The 24074-nt window shown below is 44.7% G+C and overlaps 1 protein-coding gene across 2 annotated transcripts in view; it reads left to right on the top strand.

The window, feature by feature from the left end:
• The window catches only part of Cramp1 (cramped chromatin regulator homolog 1), a 53669-nt gene that overhangs the window by 24844 nt on the left and 4751 nt on the right, over nt 1-24074 (top strand). For both annotated transcript variants that reach the window (XM_055604667.1, XM_055604668.1), the window contains exons 6-20: nt 260-308; nt 6978-7063; nt 7438-7561; nt 8572-8653; nt 9193-10368; nt 12777-12954; nt 13811-13992; nt 14084-14158; nt 16724-16805; nt 17863-17967; nt 18216-18364; nt 19033-19098; nt 19540-19771; nt 20639-20803; nt 21939-22084. In XM_055604667.1, the coding sequence (XP_055460642.1) occupies nt 260-308; nt 6978-7063; nt 7438-7561; nt 8572-8653; nt 9193-10368; nt 12777-12954; nt 13811-13992; nt 14084-14158; nt 16724-16805; nt 17863-17967; nt 18216-18364; nt 19033-19098; nt 19540-19771; nt 20639-20803; nt 21939-22084 (2897 nt within the window). The remainder of the gene's footprint in view (nt 1-259; nt 309-6977; nt 7064-7437; nt 7562-8571; nt 8654-9192; nt 10369-12776; nt 12955-13810; nt 13993-14083; nt 14159-16723; nt 16806-17862; nt 17968-18215; nt 18365-19032; nt 19099-19539; nt 19772-20638; nt 20804-21938; nt 22085-24074) is intronic.

Here is a 24074-nt window from a genome sequence, read left to right as displayed (position 1 = left end):
CAAGCGGGATAGGAGCAATGATTTAGCAGTATCAGAATATCAGGGACAATTCATGGAAGAAGAGAATAGCTTTTCTTGAGAAAACATTAGGAAGAGACTGGGACAGACAAGGTATTGGTCGACTTTATCTTTAAGATGTAAAACAATCATTAGCAAGATTGATTAGCAGATATGTGGAAGGAAGGCAATAATGTGGGAATTTGTGATTGTTTGCTTCTAACTACCCCATGGATTCATTAATTTTTCTATATATTTAAAGGTATGGATGACAAGAATGCAACAAAGTTGAATGAGCTCATTCAGGTTGGGTAAGTACAAGATACTGTATATGCTTGTTGTGTTCATTCACTGACTACAGAAGTTGAAATGTGCTGTTTTTATTTTGTTTTTCTTTTCTTTTGCTCTGAGCCTGTTGTGTGTGAGTTGTGACACTTGTGTGGAGGTCAGGGGACAACTTCTGGCAGTCACTTCTGCTGTGGTAAACACAGATTGAACTCAGGTCATCAGGCTGTTCAGTGTTCTAATTTTCTTTTTGTTGCTCTGATAGTATAACCAAAAGACAGTTAGGAGAGGAAAGGGTCATTTTGGCTTATACTTTAAGGCAGGGCTGAAACTGAAGCAAAAACCATGGAGGAATGGTGCTTCCTGGCTTGCTTCCTAGCTTGTGCTCAGCTACCCTTCTAATATAGCCCAGGCCCACCTGCTGATGAATGATTCTTCCCACAGTGAAAAAAAGCAGCCAGAGACATACTGTACCTAAGAACTAAAGGACTTTTTAAAAAAATCATAGACAATATAAGACAGACACTGAGAACAGTTGTAAACAGGATTAAAAAAGAAAGAAATAAATAGAAACAGGCAGATCACCGAGTTCAAGGCCAGACTGGTCTATAAATTTAGTCCAGGGCAGCCAGGGCTACACAGAGAAATCCTGACTCTAAAAACAAAAGAATGGAAACAAAATGATCCAGTCAGAAGCCATCAGAAAAACGGGACTGCCAGCTGTGTTGGGGGATTAATAGATGGGATGGACTTGTTCTGGGTACCCGTTTGGGACTCAGAGTCCAGCCTTCCTTCCCTTTTGCACCTACTTTTTTTTTTTTTTTTTTTTTTTTTAAGCTGAGCAGTTGTCTATCAGGAGCTTTTTTGGGAAGGCTGAAGCTCTTGGGCTGAGGTGATCACCATTGTTATGTTTTGTTTATTTATTTATTTAATCAATCACTTTACAGCCTGATTCCAGCTTATCAGTAGGTGAGAAGTATCTTCTGAGAGCTAGTACCTGTGATTTGATCTGGCAGGGACAGATCTTTCCTGAATCTATTTCAGAATTCACTAAGTGAAGCCATTTGTTTCAGTCCCTTTGCTTTGTCTCATGAACAAAACATATGGAAAGGCAGGTTCAGTGCTGGGGTAGGCTAGTGGTATATCTTCTTTTAGCACAGTCTGTGTGCCACTCAGCATGTGCATCTAATAGGTATCTAATATCTAATAGGTATGCCCCAGGAAACATCTAAGCAGCAGATTTCTTCCTGCTCCATGCAGAGGATCACCTATACCAAGCAGCTCTCTCTAGATTCAGACACAAGACACTTGATACAAAGCAAGTGCTGAGGGCAAGTAACAAGAAGCACTTTCCTAGCATGTGTGAGGCCCTCGGTTTGATCTCAGTACTGACGAGGGAGAGAAGTGTACGTACAGGGTCTTGTGGGGACAATGGACAAGTGAATTTGGATCAAGTACTTGTAGATAGTGCTTTCAGTATTGCCTCTCTCCACTGAATTACTTAGGGGTGGGATTTACTTATTTGTTTGTTTGTTTTTGGCCTGTTAGCAAGCTGTGCGAGGTTCAGGCCAGGGTGTTTTCTGTGAGTAGAATTGCCCTTGGTATGCTGTTGTCCTTGCATTTGCATATTTCTTAGTTTGAGATTGCCTTCTGTACTCATGGAAGGCAGGTGGAAGAGACTGTACCAGTATTGAAGTGCTCCTAGTCAGGGGCAGCTTTTGGTGCTGCTTATACATGTATCCCTGGTTCTTTGAGAATCAAACGGGAAATGGCGATGACACTGGAGCCACTCCTGGATCCCATGTGTTTTTTGTGGCTGACTGGATGACCACCCCGATCAGTGATGGTTTTTTGTTGTTGTTGTTTGTTTGTTTATTTTTCCAGCAAGGCCACTATTGATGAGATTGACTTGGTCCTATCATAACACCATACCTAGAATAGATGGAGTAGATGGCTGTAGTGGGTTCTGAGTATCAGTAGGGTGAATGTGCATGTCAGCATGGGTTGCAGATTGTGGCAGTTAGAGGCCAGGCTACTGTCCTAGGGAAGATGCTAAGAAACTTCTGAGTAACATCTCCCACTCTTTCTTGATGGGCGCCTCACCTGGCACCCTAACTCTAGCACCTCACCTGATACTGTGTGACTGTGGACTACCATGAGGAGTGGGTGCTAGAATGGTGGCTGCTGTGTCAGTGTACCACAGGCCGGTGTACAACACTTAATGTCCGCTTTTCTGTGCCTGTGAGTGTGTGTCTGTGTGCATGTATGTATCTGTAGAACATTACATTGAAGTGATAGCTGCGGGTAGATAACAGGAAGGGATACTACCTTGAGCATCTAGAGACAACTTTCTGAGGTGATGCTGTTTAGGCTGAGGGCATAGAAGGTGCAAAGGAAGGAACTGTAGTGACTCAGTAGTTACAGATGGGAGGCAGGTGTAGGTCTAAATCTGATGGGTTGGGACAGGTCTTGTCCTGCTGCATGCACAGGGCTTCAGTGGTCTTCAGGTATTTCAGGAAGCTGGAGGAGGCAAATCATGAAAGTCCCTTGTGTTGGGTAAACCAATCCTTTGGCCCCTGAGAAAAAGTTAAGTTAGGATACATATTAGGACTGGCATTTAGTGGTTGGTTTGGTTAAGTTTCATTTGTGTTATGTGTTACACTATTTATGTTTGCCTGTGTAGAAGCATGTGTATACCTTGATGCCCACAGAAGTCAGAACTGGGTACTGGGTCCCCTGGAACCAGTTGTAAGCCACCGTGTGGGTTCTGGGAATCAAATCTGGGTCTTCTGCAAGAACAAGTGCTCTGAAACCACTGAGCCATCTTTCCAGCTTCCTATTTGTTGTTTTAGTATTTTACGTATTTTTGCTTTTTTGGGCTTTAGTTATATGAGTTTGACATTTTGAGGTTAATATTTTTTTATTTAATTTGAAAGCTTTTACTTTGAGTTTATTTTTACAGCAGTTTTTAGGTTGTTAAGAAAATTTTATATAAGGGCAGAAGATCCTGCTCTAGATTCCTTTCTTAATACATGAGAAATAACATTGTTACAATTGATAAACCTGGTGGCCTGTTCCTTCTGTCCTGGTTCCAGGAATCTGAGGCAGGTGGATCATGGGCTTGAGGCTAGCCTATGCTAAGACCAACTGTTGTAGTAGCTCTGCTGATGCTTTGTCATCATTTGTCAAAGGGATCTTGGTTTCAGACATTTACTAAGTTGGACAGATGTACAGTGAAACACTTCCCTTCCCATCATCACAGTCTCATTCAGAGCACACTCTCTGTCCTAAAAATCCACTGTCTGCTGCCTGTTTGTCTCTTCCTCCCCTGGAAACCCTCAATTCTCTACTGTTGCAGAGATCTGCTTTCCCCTGAGCATCATCTGGTTGAGCCAACGAGTCCATAGCCTGTTTAGATAGGCCTCAGTCATTCACCGCTCTGTGAGTTTTAACATGAACATGATGGTAGAGCACGTCTAGCCCATGCCCAACTCCAAGCCACCATAGTACTATTCTCTAATGCCTTCTTCTAGACAATTATCTGTTTGTAGCCATCACTAACATCTGAGGTTGGCCTCTCTTTGAGCAATCCACATAGGACACTGTCAGGCATTGTGCAGAGCTCTACAGCTCACTGCCTTTTTCCCTGCACTGGGATCCAGGGGGTGGTTAGTAGCATAAACATATTTCTCTGTTGATTTGTCCTATGTGGAGCGATACTGGGTTATTTAGGGTTTTTTAATGTTTACGAGCAACTGACGTCAAGGCTAAATCATAAGGATGTTTTGTAAGCATGTTTGCATGTATTTTTTGTTTGTGTTTGTTGTTTTTTTCCCATCCAGGGTTTCTCTGAGTAGGTTTGGCTGTCCTGGAACTCACTCTGTAAACCAGGCAGGCCTTGAAGTCAGAGATCTGCTGTCCTGCCTCCCAAATGGGGGGATTAAAGGTGTGCGCCACTGCGCCTGGCTGTGGGCATGGGTTTTCATTTCACCTGGGAATCCCCTAAGAAGAAATGTGGACATGTGTCTATCTTTAGAAGAAATTGTCTTGCAAGGCTCAGCCCAGGTGCTCCCATGCTCCCAAGGACTTCTGATCTGTCCAACTTGTTATAAAATTGCTTTGAGTTGTATTTCCTTGATGATCATTGTCATTGGGCATTAGTTTTTGTTGTTGTTGTTGTTGTTGTTTTGAGACTGGTTCTTTGTATGTCTTTGTGTGCATGTGCATATGTGTATGTTTTGTTTTTAAAGCCCATTTCTTTGCAGAGTTCTTTGCTGAAGGAAGTTGTTGAAAAATTGACTCCTCCATGCTTTATTACTGCTCCTTAAAATGTCCTTTCTGGCTCCCCTCTGTGTCCCTACTCCAGCATCACTCACTAATAGAAGTGCTCTGTCACTTTTTCATCTGTGTTTCACCTGGGATAAGGCAGCCAATAATTTTGAGTGGTATTAAAATGTGTGGTTGTTTAGGACTTGTCCTTTGTAGATTATCCCTCCACATGGAAAGTGGATAAGCAGTGGCAGTCTTCCTCTTGGTTCTTCTTGCCCCTCTAGTGAGGCTTTCTTATTCTTAGCTCTTTAGTGTCTAGTATATAGAGGTAGTTGGTCCCTGGGTGGATGGGTGTATATGGGGTATAGACAGATGAGTGGATAGATAGCATAGATGAAAAGGCATTTAAGAGGACAGTCGAGCAGATGAGTGAGTGGGTAGAAGAAGAGCTGACTAAGTGATGGACAGATGTGTACGTAGATAAATGAATGATTAGGCAAATATATGGATAGATGGATGTGCCAATAGGCAGTAGACAGTTGGAAGAATGAATGTAGCTGTGTGATAGATTAATAGGTGGAATACAGAGGGAGAGAGCAGGATTGATGAGTCAGTAGGCACATTTATGAGTGGGTAGCATGAGTTACTGTATGGGTGGTAGGTAAGCAGATGTAAATAAGTAAATAGATGTTCAGGTGGAAGAATAAATGGAACATTGTAGCTGCCATATCATGAGGAGTTATCGAGCTTCCTGTGTTGCGTGATTGCGTCCACCTCCCATATGAGACTTCACTGAGTTATCATATGAGCACTTGCCGAAAGCCTTAAAGTGTTTGGAGCCAACATGAAGCCACTATGCAGACTTTGTAATGCTAAAATTCAAGTCATACTCTTTTTCAAGATCTTGATCTAGAGCACGACTTTGTAGTTAAGGGGTATTTGGTGCTTCTCCTGACTTAGCACTGAGGCCGCTGTCATCTGCTTTACATAGAGATGTTTGAGCTGCACTTTAATTGAGCATTGTTGTATCAGCAGAGCCTTTCCTGTGTTTGTTCTGCTTAAAGCTATAGTTCAAATTCTTACCTCCAGACTTGAGCAGCGTAAATTCAGTATAATGTTAATACAGTATATATTTTCTCAGATAGTATAACATATAAAATCACTAGCTATCCTCTCTCCCTCCCCTCAATTAAAACTTTACTTTTTCTTGGGAAATTTATATGAATAAAATTTTAGATACAAATGTGAATTTTTACATGAGTATATTTTTTCTTCTACATCTTTAGAATCCCCTCATCTATGTTATTACTTTTTGGTCACTTTCCTGCATATGTCTTAGAAATTAAATAGCAAGGGTAGAAGCTGCTCTCATAACTGACATGCACACAGCTGATGGTAGGTCAGTCAAAAAAAAAAAAAAAGGATTCAAGCCAGGCATAGTGTCACACCCTTTTAATCCCTGCAGGAAGCAGAGGCAAGTAGGTTCTTTGAGTTTGAGACCAGCCTGGTCAACATATTGAGTTCCAGGACAGCCAGAGCTACATAGGGAGCTGTGGTCTTAAACAATAACAAAAGTGGGTTAAAACAGAGAGGCACAAAATGATAAACAGCTTGAACATGTTATAAAATCCCAGACTCGCACACATTCTTCCCCCATAGGTGGCTGGCCAAAACCTTTTCTTCAGCCTGGGTCTGCTTCAACCTGGATCCAAAATGCATAATTTGTTCTTTCCAGATTCAAAGCCGTGGAAGCTCAGGAGTCAGATTGATCAGTATCAGCCTTGACTGTCATGTTCACACCTGTTTAATCACTGTCTGAAAGCCAGCTACCTTTCCTGAGTGCTTTGGAAGCATTCCACCTGTATTTTTAGGTGCTTTTACTCCGTTTCAGTAGCTAAACAGTCTTTCTGTAATATATGTAATTGCTAATCTACTGCAGCTCCAGCAAACAGACCTCACTTGGTTGGGCCTGTGAACCTTACTCTTAAATGCTTGTAACCTTGCCCTACTATATGGATTATAGCGGGATAGGAGTACACTACTGTGGCAAGTTGGTCGTGAAGAAGTCATGTGAAGGTGGGTAGGCAGGTCATGTGGAAGATAAATAGTGGTGGCTCTGGAGTGTCTGTTGTAAGGCTCTAAGGATGAGGAATGCTTACGGATGGGCTTAGCAGAGCTGCTCTAGTTGTATATGACGTTCAGTAGTCACTCTTTGGGCCCAGGTCATTTCCTATATAAAGAGTACATGTCCCTTGATTGGGAAAGTAGCAGACATCTAGAGGCCCTGCCTCTGCCTACCATCTGGTGTGATCATGATTGACAGCACAGGAATGGGTACTCATGCTTACCACCCTTCAGATCTTATAACTCTTCATCTCTTCCATTCACATGAAGCCCTCAGCATTGTGTGCAATTTCTTTTCCCAGAGCCACCACAGTTCGTTATAAAGGGAGAAATCTGCGGATCAAGGCACCCATGTGTCGGGCCTTAAAGAAACTCTGCGATCCAGATGGTAGGTACCAGGGGAAGGGATAGCAAATGGTTTAGCTTTTATGGTTGTTTTCTTCCATTCCGTAATGGACAGACTGTAGTACTTTGCGACTGACTCTGTTTAATCTTATCCTATGACTAGTTCTTGAAGTGACATCCATGTGTCCAGTAAAAACCACTTGGTGGTCTGTCCATGACCTTTACAAATACAGAGTTAATATCAAGTTTAACCCTTGCTAGGATTCCTCTGTTCTCCTTGTTTCCAGGCACAAGACAGTCTCCTTTTTTTTTTTTTTTTCTCCCAAGTTCTCATTTCCCTGTGTTTTTCTGGCAAAGTGTTTTGTTTTCTACTTTGAGGTTGGTTTGCACTGGACTTTTTTGGTCTCCTTTCCTCAGGTCTAAGTGATGAAGAGGACCAGAAGCCAGTGCGCCTACCCCTGAAAGTCCCTGTAGAGCTACAACCACGGAACAACCACGCCTGGGCACGAGTGCAGAGCCTTGCCCAGAACCCACGCCTCAGGTGACATTTCGCATGAGGAAGGGCCCTGATGCCAGGCAGGGCATGAGGGTTTAGTGTTTGGGGTTCTCTCAGGGAATCCTAGAGAAACAGATTTTGCCCAATGTCCTACCTTCATAGGAGGACAGAGTATGGAGGTAACACTGTCATGAGAATGCTGGAGGGTGGTCTTGAGATCCCGAATTGTAATTCTGCCAGGCAAGCATCTTTAGCCAAGTAAGAGAGTATCACTGTGAATGCCTGCAGAACTGTCATCTTTCCTGTAGAGCTCCTACATTTCTTTCTCACTGGTTCCCTGGAGATTTGTGGCTAATATACAAACAAAGCACTGCCATTTCTTTGTCCATTTCCCATTTACAGTTTGTTAAATTGAAGTAAAATTCATACCACATTGGATGTTCACAGTTAATTGGCATTTCGTATGTTCACTGTGTTGTAAAACCTCTATCTCAGCCAACTTCCAGAATGCTTTTATCATTTCATGTGCCTGTTAGTCCTCACTTTTTCCAATGCTTATCTCTCTCCCACCTGCTTTTTATCCTAGTGGATTTGCCTCTTCTGGGCATTTCATTTTAATGGAGTCACACCCAGGAATCTGCTCTATTTGGCATCTCTCATTAGCCTACTATTCTGAGGCTCGTCTACATTATAGCACATGTCGGTGCTTCATCTCATCTATGTGTGCATTTTATTTTCTTAGGGATAACCAGGGTAGCTGCATCCCCCCCTCTTACAGACAAAGAGCACTGATGTATAGGTGGTGATACTTTCAGTGCTCACATCCTGTTCAAGCATTGCATTGGAAAGGGTTCCTGGGCATCTCTGTTATTTATAGCTTTATGTGAACCTACAGTGATTGCAACAGACAGGACTTATATTTAGAAATAGAAGCTGAAGACCCAGTGGATCCTCCTTCCGGTGCCTACTTACCTGTCATGGGGTTTTGGGACAGTCAGTCCTTAGAACTCTTTCAAGGGTGGCTTCCTACTATATAACCTTTTTTCATCTCATAGGATGATTGTGGAGCTACATCGAAAAGTCTCTAGCCTCATTGAATTCTTGAAGCAGAAGTGGGCCCTCCATGAAGTACGAATTGTATCTTTTTCCAACTGAAGCAGACCCTCCAAACCTGTCAGCTATTCTTGCTTGGGAACGAGGTCTTATTTTTCCGTCATTGCTGTGGGGCTCCATGGGACCCCGGCCCTCTAGGCTAAGGTATAGAGTCCTACCTTTTACCTACTTTCCCTGATTGTATTCAGCCCCACACACATCCATGTTTTGAGTAGCCAACTATCTGGCCCATGGGATATGGCCATGGTATCTCCATCAGTTAATTGGGTGGGATGTTATGTACACATTTCGGCCTCCTTTGTGTCTTTGGCTGTTTATTGGCCCTGCATGTTCCCAGGAATAGTTTCTGTCATCACATGTGAGTTTCCTGAATACACTGAGTGCCTGAGCCCGCACAGTTTGGTAGTAGCTTGAGGAAAGTCCCTAGGTGAGCCCCAGGAATATTAAGGGGCTAGTGTGGCTCCTAGCGAAGAAGGCCCTAGTCTGAAGACCATAGCTATCCACTGATGAGTACCTTGGTCACAGTGTAGTTGTTTGGAGTTACTCCTTGACAGTGTGCCCAGCGGAAGACACTTGAGGTGAGGCAGCTGCAGGGCTCAAGCACATTGCAGACCCAAGAGAAGGTGGCATTGCACTTGTTCCCAGGCGAGAACTGTACGCTGACACCACTGCCGGGTGTGGCCCGTGTGGTACACTCCAAGGCCTTCTGCACCGTACACTGGCAAGAGGGTGGCCGTTGCAAGCAGGGCACCAAGGACACACACTTGTTGCCTCCAGCCCAGATCCTGGGCATCCAGAGTGGGCAGGGAATAGCCCGGGGCCAGGTGAAATGCCAGAGGAGCAGTGCTGAAAGCAAGGGTGGGGGCCGGATCCTTCCCACTGCAGATGCTTCACAGAGTTCAGGGGAGAGTTCCCCTGAGAGTGCTCCTGGAGAGGGGACAGCTCCAAGTATGAGCAGCCCAGATGTCCCTGACAGGCCTCCTCATGGGCACCAGGACTCTGGACCACAGCTTGAGAAGACTCCTGTGGCAGCCCTTGCGGTGGGTGGGGACAGCCCCATTCAAGAGTCTGGGGCCCTGCCATGTTCCTGCGGCCAGCCCCCAGACTTGGAAGATGAACTCTCACTCCTTGACCCCTTTCCCCGCTACCTGAAGTCTTGCCAGGATCTCATCATCCCGGAGCAGTGCCGCTGTGCAGATTCACAGTCTGGGAGAGAGCACCCTCATCAGGGCCAGGTAGCTTCCCCGGAGGCCCTCATCCCCAGCAGCAGAGAGGTTGCTGACAGTTGTTCCCCTGGCCTGGACCCTCAACCTGGCACCGATCCTCAACCTGACCCCAGGCTTCTGCCAGATGTTTGTACTAAAGAGCCGGCAGATGCACCTCCTGAAGAGTCCCAAGAGAAAGGGAGCCCCTCAGAACCTCTGTTGTCTCAGGGACAGCCTGCTGCCCGGCCTTCAAAGGAAGTCCCTGCCAGCCAGCTGGCCCAGCAGCTACGTGAAGAGGGCTGGAACTTGCAGACCTCAGAGAGCCTCACACTAGCTGAAGTCTACCTCATGATGGGCAAGCCGAGCAAGCTGCAGTTGGAGTATGATTGGCTGGCTGTGCTGGGCCCTGAGAATCAGGCGCCTACAGCACAGGGCCAGACTGCTTTATCCCGCTCCCCACCCTCAGCCCTCCACCAGCAGCGCCTCCTGAGCTGCCTCCTGAGGCTCATCTCCACTGAGGTCCACCCTAAGATGGTGAGTAATTTAGATTAGCCCAGGACACCAAGTGCTTTGGGGTGAACCTGTTTTTGTATGTCAAGCCTGGTTCTTCAGGACTCCAAAGGTAACATAATTACCAGGGCTATAGGTACTATACCCAACTGCAGTGCTGATAGTGAAAGAGACCACAGCTTCAGCACTATGGGAGTAACATCTGAGTAGAGGTTATTGGGATTAGCAAGCTGCTACCATATAGATGACAAGTTTAAAAGGCTTCAGGTTTGGCCTTTTGTGGAGGGATGTGGTATGGTGTCGTTCCGAAGGATAGGAGGCCAGTGGAAAAGTGACAGGTTCTAGCCTTGGCTTCAACGGGAAGGTAAATGATGCATTTGGGAACAATATTGTGGAAAATGATGAACCAGAAGCTCTGCTGAGGCACCCAAGGTAGGCTCCTGGCCAACATCCTCAACACCACTGAGTTCTAATTAGAAACGAGATGACAGGGCTCAGGCACATGGCATCATCGCTCCACTTCACTATTCTGGAGGCTCAGAAATGAACACTTAGTGTGAGCCCAGTCTGAACTAAAAATAATAATGAACGCTTTTTAAAAAGGAAAGTAGGAATGAAGGAGTGGGGGGGAGTTGGGATGGGGCAAATGCCAAGCCCCCTTAGTGACTTAATGGGGCTGAAACTGAAGACTTTGAAGAACTGAAGAGGCGGGTCATCTGTCCTTTGTTTCTCTCCTTTTTCTGCCTAGCAGAACTGTGGTAAGTAAGTACCCCAAGGGTACTAAGATTCAATGGCCAGAGTCATCTAAAATGCCCAATCTAAGGTGGAAATACTACTCTTCCCAGAACCTAAATTGCCAGTAGAAAGAGCCAGGGAGCAGGGACAGATTTTCATTGTTGGACTTGGAGTGGGTGCTTGGCAGAGCAGATGAGACCATAGTGAGGACCTGGACAACAACTGTGGAGAGCATGTTGAGAAATAACCCTAGTGAGACAGGGTGTGAGTACTTGTGGGAGAAGAATTCAGAATTGAGGCATCTGGCCAGATCACCAGAGTAGGAACAGCAACAAAGAGGTAAAAATGCCTTTGTGAGACCCAAAGACTTAAAGCCATTTATACTTTGTTCTTTTTGTGTGTGAAAATGTGGGTGCACAAATGTCATGGCACACATGCAGAGGTCAGAAGACAGCTATTCAGGAATTGGTTCTCCTTCCACCTTGTTTTGAGACAGAGTCTGTCTCTTTTCACCCTGTTTTGAGGCAGTTTTCTGTCACTGCACTTCACTTCTCCAGGCTGGTGGACCTGTGAGTGTCTGGTCCAGTCTGTCTCCTTCTCCTATGGTGTTACAGGAATTCTGGGATTAGAGACGTATGCCCTTATATCTGGCTATTTACATGGTTTCAGTGCATCAAACTCAAACCTTCAGGCTTATACATGAAGTGCCTTTACCTGCTGAGCCATCTCCCTGACTCCTGAAGCCTTCCCTTATAAGGGCCTTGGACACCCATAAGGTTGGGAGCTGGGCAAAGGGCTTTTCTACTGTGACCAGTTTTCATGAGTGACTCTGTTTTCCTCCTGACTCACAGTAGTTAGTAGAAGTTAGCATGATTGTCTTAACTAGCTTTTTTTCTATGGCTCTTTATAAAGACAAACCCCTGCCTCTTATCAACACATCTTCCCTGTACCATAAGTCTGCTCAGACTTAACAGCAGATGGTTGGTCCTTGCTCCCTTTCTGCCATAGAGCTACTTCTCTGTTCTCATTGCCATATCCAGGCTAGGCTCTCCTGAGGAAAGCAATGAAATGCTTCAATTATTATCTCATTCCTTGGTGATCCATAACTTTTACCCTCCCCTTTTTCTTCTATTTCTTAAAGTTTGTCATGGTTCTATTCTGTTTTTAAGATGCCTCATCATATAGCCCAGACTGGCTTAGAAATCATTTTGTAGATCAGGTTGGCTTCAGATTCACACAAGTCTGCCTGACTGTGCCTCATAGTACTTGAATTAAAAGTGTGCAGTTCATACATTGCTTAGTGACTTTAAATCACTGGAGAATTAGTATTAGAGTATTAGTTGTGGTTAATGTTTATGATCTTAACACGTAGAAACCTAAGGCAGATAAATCATCAGACGTTTGAGGCCAGCCTGGGCTACTTAGTAGATACATATCAGCTAAGGCATATATGGAAACAGGTTGAGACCCTGTTTCAATAAAGAACACAACCGCCACCCAGAACCAGAGAGATAGCCAAGCAGTTAAGGATGCTTGCTGCTGTTTCAGAAGACCAGAGTTTAGTTCTCAGCGTTAGTGGAGGTGGGTAGGCCGTGTGTCCCTAAATTTATAAGTTGGCTTTGGGGCCTTTTCAAAGTTTTGCCACCTTAGGACACTTGTGGCTGAACCTTTGAATTTTTTGGTTGGTGTCTTTCCAGGCTTTTGAAGCAAACACAGCATCAACAGCCTCAGTCAGACCCGCCCAGGAAGAACAGTCCACAACCCCTCCAGGGAAGGTAGTGACCATCAGCTCTCGAAGTCCCCGCTGCTCTCGAAACCCTTCTGCCCTCCGGAGCAGCAAGACCTTCCCATCTGGTTCTGCACCTTGTTCCCCAGGTATGCTTCAGGGTACCCTGGTATTCTTGGTTCTGTGTCATTGGTGAACACATGGTCCCGCTGTCTACCTTCAAGGTCGAGTGAGCATAGCAGAGGTAGAGCATCACCTCCATTGGGGATGAACACAGGGGAGTGTCATACAGAACCTAGTTCATGTGATGGGCACAGGGTAGGGTAGCCTTATTGTCCGGCCACATTGGAAGTTTTGTGTCAAAATTATAAGCCTGTGCTTCTGGAAATGTATACCACGTCTGGCAGGCTTGTGAACTATGAGTAACCGACACTCAACCCAGGAATCATGAGGGTGCTTTGTAGCAGCACTACTACAGTGGAATTTCAACAGGGTTATTGAGAAATATATACTTTGTCGTTTTATTAATGGTCCTCTTTTCTACAAAATAAGGGATTTTGATGGGGTCAATAGTATGTAGTCTAGCCTACTTTTGTAGTTAGCTGTGTTATACAAATAGCTATAGGCACATAGCCACATTCTTTCAGATATACTTCTATGGCAACTTTGTTGCTGCCATGTGATAGTGAGTTGTTATAGAGACAAGGTGGTCCACTGAGTGTGTTATCCAGCCTCTACAGAGAGCCTGCTTCCTTTTGGTCAGCTAAGGATGTCCTAAAGTCCTTTTAGCTCAGAAGTCTTGGTTAGTTGTCCTGACTTCCTCCCCTCCGTCTCCCCCCCCCCAGCACAGAACAGTGGTAATGTGCTTTTCACTCAGACAGCCTGCAGTCACTATAAAGTGGGGCCAGGAAACAAAGGAAGAAAGGCTTACTTCCTAGCGGAGCTGCCTTTGCCCTGGACGAGCTGTAGGTGAGTATCAGCACATAATTCTCCCTTCTGTTCCAGGTTTGAGAAATCCTCCAAGGCCTCTCTTGGTGGCTGGTCCCTCCAGCACAGGAAGCAGTGACTCAGATGGTGGCCTCTTTGCTGTCCCAACAACTTTGCCACCCAATAGTCGACATGGAAAGCTCTTCTCTCCCAGCAAGGAGGCGGAGCTGACTTTTAGGCAGCACTTAGACTCCATCAGTGTGAGTGCTGGGAGTGCCAGGTGGGGTGGCTATGGAATGATTTGCAGGTAGAATGCCTGTTTTCAGGGCTCATGTGTTCTTTTTCTTATAGATACAGTCAGACTTTTTCTCACCAAAGCCCAAGAAACTACGGAAACGGCACTTACGAAAGCCACTGGTAGTCCAGGTGAGGGAAGATTACGTGAGTCTGCCTGTCCGCACTGTGTCTGTCAGGTCCATACTCTAGCTGCTGCACTAGCCAAGAGATACTGTTTTCTACATGTCTTTGGTTTTCAGAGTGAAATGAGGAAATTCTTGCCCTTGTCTTTCTTATTAATAGGAAAACAAAACTAAGAACAGAAGATTAATGGTATTCATATAAATAAAGCATTTATAGCATTGGTTAGCATGGAAAAATTATTTAGAGATAAATCTGGGGTTCTGGGTCACATGAGTGCCCAGCCTGGAGTATCTCCAAGAGCTGTTAGAATTTGGGCTTAAACAGTCAGGAGGCAAGAGTCTGGGCTGGCAGAAGCAAGGATTTTTAGAAATGTAGTAAGTGGTAGGAGAACCCGCAGATGCCATCTGCAAGTCATGGCAGACCCAGGACATACAAGGCACCCAAGAAAGAAGACTGCTCCATTTCCAGGTGAAAGGAAGTGAGGCACTAATAATGTAGTCATAGAAATGTGTGAATGTATGTAAATTTTTAGACCAGTTTCCTTTTTTTTTTTTTAGTCTCTTAGAAATCTTTTTCTCCAGGTCTCTGTGGGTTATGGAACTTGCCACCAAGTCTTAAAATTTTAGTTCCATCCCCAGGACCCACATGTTAGAAGGAAAAATCCAACCTGTAAAAATTGTCCTCTCATCTACGGTCATGTCATGGTGTATCTACACACTGAATAAGTGAACATAATTTTAAATTTTAAAAGAAAATTTTTATCTTCTTTGAGTTTATAAATAGGAAGTATGCTGAGCATAGTGACTGTAGGGTGAGACCACGTTACAAAACAAAGGAGCATTGCATGAATGGTCTTAGGAAGTACACATTCTAAAAACCTTTTAATTTTTGTTCATGTTCCCTTAGTTCTCAGCTTATTTCAGTGTCTTTGATCCTTTGTCCTGGAAATGGAAAGACACTTCCTGACTTGGTACAGGCTCTGTGGCTGCTGAATTCAGCATCTGAATATTAATCTAAACCCCATGGTCTAAACCAAATCTTTTTTGCTTTCTGAAGTAATATGGGGAGCGGGGCATAGTGTATGTGCAGGTCTGTGCATGTGGAGGCCAGAGGTTGATATCAAATGTCTTCCTTAATGCTCTTCACCTTATATATTGAGGCTATGCGTCTCACTTGAACTCAGAGCTCACAAGCACAGCTAGTCTAGCTAACCAGCTTTCTCTGGAGATCTCCTGTCTCTGCTTCCTGCAATCTGGAGTTAAGATGTGTTGCCACGCCTACCTGAAATTTATGTGGGTGCTTGGGAATCTGAGTTCCTGTCTCATGAACGCATACAAGTGCTTACTCCCTGATAAATTTCTCTAATCTTAACCTATTTTTATTATTTAAAATACACATAATATGTGTATTGTTTAAAATATCCATGTCTATATATCTATATCATAAAGCTCACTCATTTAAAGTACACAGTTGGGTTTTAGTATAGGTATGAAGTGTTACCAGCTCATGGTCTTTTCAAAGAACTGCCAACCTACCTACTATCTCTGTGGGCTTGCCTATCCTGAGTATTTCCGCAAATGGGATTGTATAGCATATGGCCTTTCCACTTACTCCTTTTGTAAATCAGTAAAGCTTTATTGACATAGAGCCGTAGTCACTTATATCTGTATTATCTGTGGCTGCTTTCCTACCATGTGATCAGTAGCAAGAGTGGTCCCAAAGCATCTGTCTGGCCCTTTATGAAAACACCTACCGAATACTGCCTCGGCCTTTGGAGTGAAGTGTGGGCCACCCAAAGAGCGTGCAGTGTTTATAGTGAGTTGACCACACTGTCGTGTTGAACAGTAGCTCTCTCTGGTCTCCAGTATTTGCTAGGAAGAGGATGCATGAGAAAAGGCCTCAGGGCACCCTGAATCTTTTATATATGAACAGAAAAGTATCAACTCTGGCAGACTCCATAGTGTCCTAATCCACTGTGGTTGACAGATCCTTGTCAGTGTTTCGGTGTTACCAATGTCAGTGCCGGTTCTTCTCAGCTAAATAGGTACTTAAGTACTTTCCAACCTTCTGTTCACATGCAGGAAGGAGAATGGAAATGGTCATTTTTTGTCTCCCAGTGGCTCTTGTTACAAGCAGTCCCTTAACTTTCTCCATCCTGCCCACCAAAATGCTTAGCATTTAGCTCTATCAGCCTACCCCATGGTTATAAACAGATGCCTATATCCAGTTGCCTGTATCCAGCAAAACCTAGAACATTCTAGGTTTGAACTAGGTTCTGACATTTTAGTTTTCCTTGGGAAAGGTCTTACCCAGCATTCTAGAGTGTTCTTTTTTTGACACTAATATCTTGTTTATTTGTTTTGTTTTGTTTTTTTGTTTGTTTCTTTATGTAGCCTTCCTTGACTAGAACTTGCTTTGTAGACCAGGCTGCCCTCAAACTCAGAGATCCACCTGCCTCTGCCTCCTGAGTGCTGGGATTAAAAGTGTGTGCCACCACTACCTAGCTGACACCGATATCTTCTTATCACCTTTACTATTCGCTTTTTTTTTTTTTTTCTTTCTTTCTCACAGAGGACACTACTGCCTAGACCTTCTGAAAACCAGTCCCACAATGTGTGCTCCTTCTCCATCCTGTCTAATTCTCCTATAGCCGGTAAGGCCAGGCGCCCCTGGGACAGCTTTCTCTGAATGTTACCTGAACATGCCTCACTGTGGCTCTCCATGGCTGTTTGTGTGACATTTCTAGCATATCTGTGTTCATTCTCCCAGCATATACAAGAACTGTGCTGGGCCTACCTGCCAGTGGTTGGGGTGTACCTTCTTTAGACGTGTGTCCCGTTGCCTTTGTTGGCAGCACCACTGAGTTCAGTTCAGTGGACTGTAAGAGCCCTGATAGCACTTATGAAATAAATGTGTTGTTTTATTTACATCTGTAAATGTAGCTGGTGCACTGTTTTGAATTAAGCCTTAGAGTGGTCTTAAGTGAACACATAGGCTTGTTGATTTATCTTGACTAATCTATTCTGATCATGATTCTTTGGATCAAATCCAGAGCTGTAGGCAGCAAGCAGAGTAACTAACTGTTGCACTGCTGAACTATGTTTCTAGTCCTAACAAGCCACTACCACTTCCTCCTCCTCCTCTTTCTTCTTTTAAGATTTACTTATTTTTATGTGTATGTGTAAGTGCCTTTATGGGCACCAAAAGCCTATGAAGGCCAGAAGAGGAGTCAGATCTGCAATTAGAGGTGGTTATGAATCACCAAGTGGGTACTAGGAAACAAATCTGAGGTTTTTGCAGTGCTCTTAACCACTGAGCCTTCTCTCTTGTCACTTCATGAGTTGTCTTCTTTTATTCTTTAATTGTATTTATTTTATGTGTATGTATGTTTTGCCAGCATGTATGTCTGTGCAATGTGTTCTTGTCTAATGCCCGTGGAGGCCAGAAGAGGGTGTTAGATTCCCTAAAACTGGAGTTACCAGGTGGTTGTGAGCCATCATTTGAGTTCTGGGGACTGAACTTATATCTCTTCCTAACTAGGAGCCTGTATGGTATGACCTCCCAGTCCCTAAGTTAGCAAGTGTTTGAAATGTTAAGTGGATTGCTATGATCCTAGCTATGTCTGTGAAGGAAGTCCTCCATAGCCCCATTGTGCATAGTAAGACATAGACAAACCAGTTGATACAGTTGCATTTGTCTTCCTCTCACAGGGAGAGGCTGGTTCCGGCCCATCCAGTCTTCTCTGACCAAAGCAGCTCTGTCTCGACCGATAGTGCCCAAGGTCCTCCCATCTCAGGCCACCAGTCACCTGCCCAGTAAGTCTGTAATGTGCACAGTGACAGCCGCTATGTGAGGTTCCTTAGTTGCTTTTTTTGTTATACATCTTTGTAATATTCTCTTCTTCTCCAAGGCATAATGTCTTACTGCTTTGCTAAGAGTATATAAATCGTTTGGCTCTTCACTGAAGAGAGGTGTGAGGGCGAAGCTGTCCCAAGCTCTCGGGGCACACATCATGGAGTGCAGTGTTGTGGAGCAGAGGTTGATATGTCACTCCTGTTGCCAGGTGCCATCGACTTAGCAGCTCAAAGTGCTGGCATCATCCCTGCCGATGGCTCATCTGTCATCTCTCCACTGTCTTCAGAACAAGCAACCACTGCCATCTCGGGGCAGGGTGACACTGGACCACACCAGAACAGCAACCCTGTTTCTACTGTAAGGATGAGTACATTTACAAGGGCTATTTGATGTTACCACTAGCACAGGTCATGGGCCTGGATTATACTGGAGCCTGCTATACCTTTAGAGGCCTGATGGTTAGAGGAGACACTGAGCCAGGGAAGCCAAAGTTTGAACATCTACAGTGGAGCACAGAGTGAGAGAGTTGAAGAGACATGTTTGCTGTGTGATGCTAAAGAATCCATTGCTAAAACATGCATAAAGGTGTAGCTCTGAATTTCAACCCAGTGGCTGATATCAGCCCATGTGTTCCCACCCAGGTGATAGTAAGTGCTTGGTACATCTGGGTAGAGAACAGCTCATAGAGCTTTTTTCATGAATCTCCAAGTTCTCTAATTTCTTGGTCTATTTGAGCAAAGGGTGGGTGGATAGACCCCATGAAGCTCTAGGGCCTAAGATTCGGTGGTCAGCCTCTCACTGAGCTGTTGAGGTTCCTCCTAAAAAACAATAAAAGATTATAAGTGCAGCACCAACAGGCTGAGAATTGCTCTCCATCATTCCAGCTTACAATATAATCCATTTCTGCTCCTGTTTGTAGGGACACTGGGGTGAGTGAAAAGAGTTTTTCTTTGGTTTACAGCAAGACAAGTATTTGGCTGATACTCCACCTCAGTGTGGACCACTCATTGTTCTTGTTGTTCCAGGGCACTAATGACCCGTTTATTAGCGTTCCAAGACAAGAGCAGGAGCCAATGACAGACAGTTTCCAGGTAGGGTACACTTTGGGGTTTCAGTGCCCACCCTCCCTGGGTGCATAGACCATGTTTCCCAGCATCGTCATTGTCCTTTCACCTGACTTGGCTATTGCTTCATGAGTGGATGAGCTATGCTGTCCCTGGTTACAGCTTCCATTATTTAACCCCATTTCTAAAGGGCTGGGTTTTATGGGCTGGGGAGCAGGAGGTTATCAGCTGGTGGCTTTCTGAGCATTATTCTCCGCCTAGATGCCACCAACGGAAGTAAGCTCACCCTATCCTAGTTTAACTTTCTTCTGAAGAAGTATACTTCCTGAGTATGCTCCTCTCTTGGAGACTTGTGGGTGAGGGGCTGCATTAGTTGCAACTGCCAAGCCAGAGGTGGAAACTCTACTCACTGTTACAAGTGCTGATAGGCACCTTGTGTGTGAACCGTAATTGTCCCCCTTCCCGCAGGGATCATCTGTTCTATCCTTACCTGAGCTTCCCAAGGCTCATCTCCAGAATGGCCTTTCCACACCTTTACCCTCATCAGAGAGCTCCAGCACCAGGCTCTCCCCACCCAATGTTTCTGCACTGCTGGACATATCCCTCCCTGGCCCACCTGAGGATGTTCTCTCACAGGGAGAACCTGCTACACAGATCAGTGACTCCATCATTGAAATTGCCATCAGCTCTGGCCAGTACAGTAAGTACAGATGGCCTTGCAAAACTTTCCTAGAACTAGGTTCTCACTAAAATAGTGCAGCCAAACTTACCATAGGGAACCTAATCTGCCTAAGTATTTGCAAGACTAGCTGTTAAAGTGTCAGTGTAACTGTCAGTTTTTAGCATTCAGTATTTGTCACTACAAGGTACCTCTGTCTGGCTCTGACAGGAGCAGTACCTGGGATCTAGGGCCACTAGTGGTCTGTTTGGGTTGCTCCTGACCTTGAGATAAGAATGAGATGGTTTAGAAGGTTCTTTGAAGGCTGGGGATCAGCTTTATGTGAGCGTATTGGGAAGGCGACTTACATGTTTGCAGGTAGTGCTTAGGTAGGAAGTAGCTGCACAGATGTCACCAACAGCCTGGTCCCACTTACTCTGTGTTGGTGTTCCTGGTAGCAATGGCACAGCTATTGCCTGCTCTCATGAATCAGATTTCAGGGTTCAGACAAACATGAACTCACAGCCTCTTAGCCCATGTGTTTGATAGGTCCTTGACTTGTCTGAACCTTGCTTTCTTAGCAGTAGACTGGGAACTGTGTGTACCCTACAGGATAAAATCAGGATCATCGTGTTTCCCATGGGGCTGGTGCAAACATCATAAAGATTGGCACAGCACTGTAGGCATAAGGTCTACCTGACCCTGCCTACTGTGTTCTTCATTGTGCCCTTCTTATACCATGAAGTTGCCCTGAAGGCTCTGTGATCCTTGTTTGTAGAAAACTGATGTCTTTTGGTGTGGGCCCAGTGCATCCTGGGTCTCCTGGGTTCAGTGGTACAGAGCCTCTGCCTCATGCTGCCTTGATAGGGGTCCAGGGAAGCATCTCTGACCTTAGTTTTTGGTTGACAGGTGAAGGAGTTCCTCTTTCACCAGCAAAACTGAATGGCAGTGACAGTTCCAAGAGTCTTCCTTCCCCATCCAGCAGCCCCCAGCCCAACTGGATTGCATCTCCCACGCACGACCCCCAGTGGTACCCCAGTGACTCTACAGATTCTTCACTCAGCAGCTTGTTTGGTGAGTGTTTCTGAGGGAATCTTCTTTCCAAGGTTGGAGTCAGGCCAGACCTCAGCACTTTTGTTATTTCTCAAGTATTTATTTCTGAGTTAACTTTTAAAGGTGTAATTTACCTATAAGAAAATACAGATTTTCAGTGTGTAGTTCACTGGATGTTAGTGTGCTTATAGACACTCTGAGAGCCCTCAGCCCAGTGCAGACAGAACATTCAAGTCACTCATCTGGTTCTTAATCCTTTCTTCAGTCTGTCCAGCTAGCCCAACCCCTTCTTACAGAGCTCTTGCAAAGACAGACCAGACTATCTTTATCTTCTCAATTTCTTTATATATTCAGTTTGATATTCTGAAGTGGATGTTGCAGCTGACTTGTGGTGGTGTTCTTAACCACATACGGAGAATTGCAGAATGTGGCTTTCTTCCCCCGGGAAGAGATTCCATTCAGTTCTTATAACTTACTACACTACTTTATAGGACAGACTGAAACAAAATCAACAATGGGTCAGTCATAGACACCACCACACACTGGCAAGACTGCTTAGTTATTCATACCTCTATTTAAATCCAAACCTGTCAGTATCCTGAACATGAGTTTGGGGGATGGAATCACTGAACCTGTTTGTTTTGTTCTTCTTTCCCATGATGCTACAGTGAATAAATCTCACTTTCTGCTTTTTCACTATTGCTTGTTTCTTTAGTAGGTGTTTTGAGAATGGGTAGCTAAGCTTAACTTTTACAGTTGCCAGGACCCAGGCTTTTACCCAAATAATTACAAACTTTTCCATCCTTGATTATGGGTACTGTGCCTGGTGGGGAATGCAGGGAACCAGCCTTTCACCAGTGGTTTTACTATCACAAGATACAGCGCAAACTTGAGCAAAAGCCACCTGCAGTCTGTGAAGTCAGTGCCCATCAGTGAGGATCTGTCCACAGAGAATACAATATAGGAGGAGTACGGCACCTTGAGGCCCTTGGAAAATGATAAAGATGAATATGCACTAACATCATGAGATGACAAAAACTTGCTATAGCATATTGATGCCATTGGTAGCCCTTGATAGAAGCGTGAAGATGGAGACCTAGAGCGACCTGACTGGGCTAGCTGAACACTTACACCTGACTCAACATTCTCTCCACAGCCAGCTTCATATCCCCAGAGAAGAGCAGGAAGATGCTACCAACTACTGTTGGAGCCAACAGTGGCACGTCTTTGCTTGGACCTAGCTTGTTGGATGGAAATTCAAGGGACTCTTTTGTGTCCAGATCTCTGGCTGATGTTGCAGAAGTAAGTGCAGGGCCATATTTTTGAACTTATTTACCTTCCCATTCCATTCTGGAGGTACTGTGGGTCTTAAGGAATGCTTATCAAGACTGTGTGTAAGGTAGAGCGACACACTGGTGTTTAATCTCTGAGACATCTGACAGCACTGAGACAGCTGATGGACCACAGCAAACTCTAAGTAGCAGCTGTCTCATAGGCTTCTTAACCTGGGAAGCATGGGATCAGGGTGGAGAGCCAGGTCACCAAAAGCAGGCAGAATGCTGTTGAATCTTCTCATGCCCTTCCCTTGCTGTGTGATCCAGTTACCTGATCTATACGCATAGTGCCATTTGGGAGTTGTTAGATGTTGCTTTATCACCCTTCCTGCCCTGGCTGCCTTTGAACAGCATTTTCCCATGATGTGTTGAGGCCATGATTCCGTGGAACTTGGGAACAGGTTCTGCTACAGTAGAGTTCTGTCCTTTGTCTATGTGTACCTTCCCATCTTTGGACTATGCCATCTGTCCCTGCAGTCATGCAGAGGTCCTCATGATGTCTGTGTGTCCCCAGCCAGCTAGCACTACAGGGCCAGCACTGGTGGGAGACGTGAGGACAGCTGTGGTGCTGGGTATAGAACTGCAGGAGAGACTTGATCAAAGTACACGCCAGGTGAGACAGATCCTCAAGCAGCATTTCCCAAGTTGGTTGCCTGGATATCAAGACCTTGGTAGTTATTCCAGGAGAGTTTTTTAGCCAGACACTTGAGGAAAAGCACAATATTCAAAATAGCTGTTTTCTTGAAACATGGTAGCATAAACCTGTAATCCCAACACTTGGGAGACTGAGGTAGGAGGATAACAGTGCATTTGAGATCAGCATAGGATTTAGAATGAGACCCTGTCTCAGAAAAATAAAAATCAAACCATAGCAACAATATAAAACTAAAACTTTTTCTTAAAAATTCATTAGTTTCTCAGTTTTCCAATGTGGAGCCATAGACTGCTTTGATGACTTCTGAGTTGAACCATGACATGTTTGGCAATTTCAAAACAATATAAGAATAGAGGAGCTAGGTAATTTTAAGAACCCTTACTGTGCGGTCATGGGACCTCAAAGTCCATGTAACAACTTGGCCAGGCAGCCTGTGCCTGTGCCAGCTCTAAGTGTGGTAAGGCACAAGCAGGATGATAGATTGGGGGTTGCTGACTTCTAGACTAGCCTAAAAATGTAAACCCCAGAATCAGGAGGGAATTCTGCCTCAAAGGAATTGGAAGGAATGATAGAGGACACCTAGCATAGGTATACACGCACAGACAAATATTCACATAAATAAGTAAATCCTTAAAGAAGAATAAAGACATCAATACTTTGACTCTCCCTCATGTCAAGGAAGATGCCAGAAGTCCACGCATCTTCCTTCCTTCCTTGCTCTTCAGTTTATTCTGTCCTTGTGTTGTGTGGTGATAGTGAGGGGTTATATCTGAGGACAACTTAGAAGAATTCTTGCCTGCTCTGTGAGCCCCAACGATTGAACTTGGTTGTCTAACTTGACAAGTGTCTTTACCCACTGACCCTTACACTAGCATGCTACCTTATGTTTTGAGAAAGGAAGCTGAACCAGAACTCATTGATTCTTGTAGGTTAACTGGTCAATGAGCTCCAGAGAGCCACCTATCTCTGATCTCCCAACTGTGATTACAGATTCTGTACCCTGATTTTCTATGGTTACTGGAGGTACAATCTCAAGTCCTCATGCCTGCATGGAAAGCACTTTACTGACTGAACCGTCTCTCCTGAACCCTCTCTTGTTCAGTCTGTGGTATTTCTCAAACCCATTCACAATGGCTTCTTTACTCATAGGGCTCCTTGTAGAGTAAATATTTCACATAAAAGACTGTTCTTTCTTTTTGGTTAGTATGGATGCTCTGAGTCCCTAGTTCCTATAAGATGGGCACTTCTGAAGCCTGGAGGGGTCAGGAATGCAGAGTTTCAAGCCAGCCAGACCCTCAAGTCA

The sequence above is a fragment of the Psammomys obesus genome, unplaced genomic scaffold, assembly GCF_907164565.1.
Source record: "Psammomys obesus unplaced genomic scaffold, mPsaObe1.curated_primary_1811, whole genome shotgun sequence".
NCBI lineage: Eukaryota > Metazoa > Chordata > Mammalia > Rodentia > Muridae > Psammomys > Psammomys obesus.
Note: the sequence above shows the minus strand (reverse complement) of the source record. Positions and strands in the feature narration are given on the sequence as shown.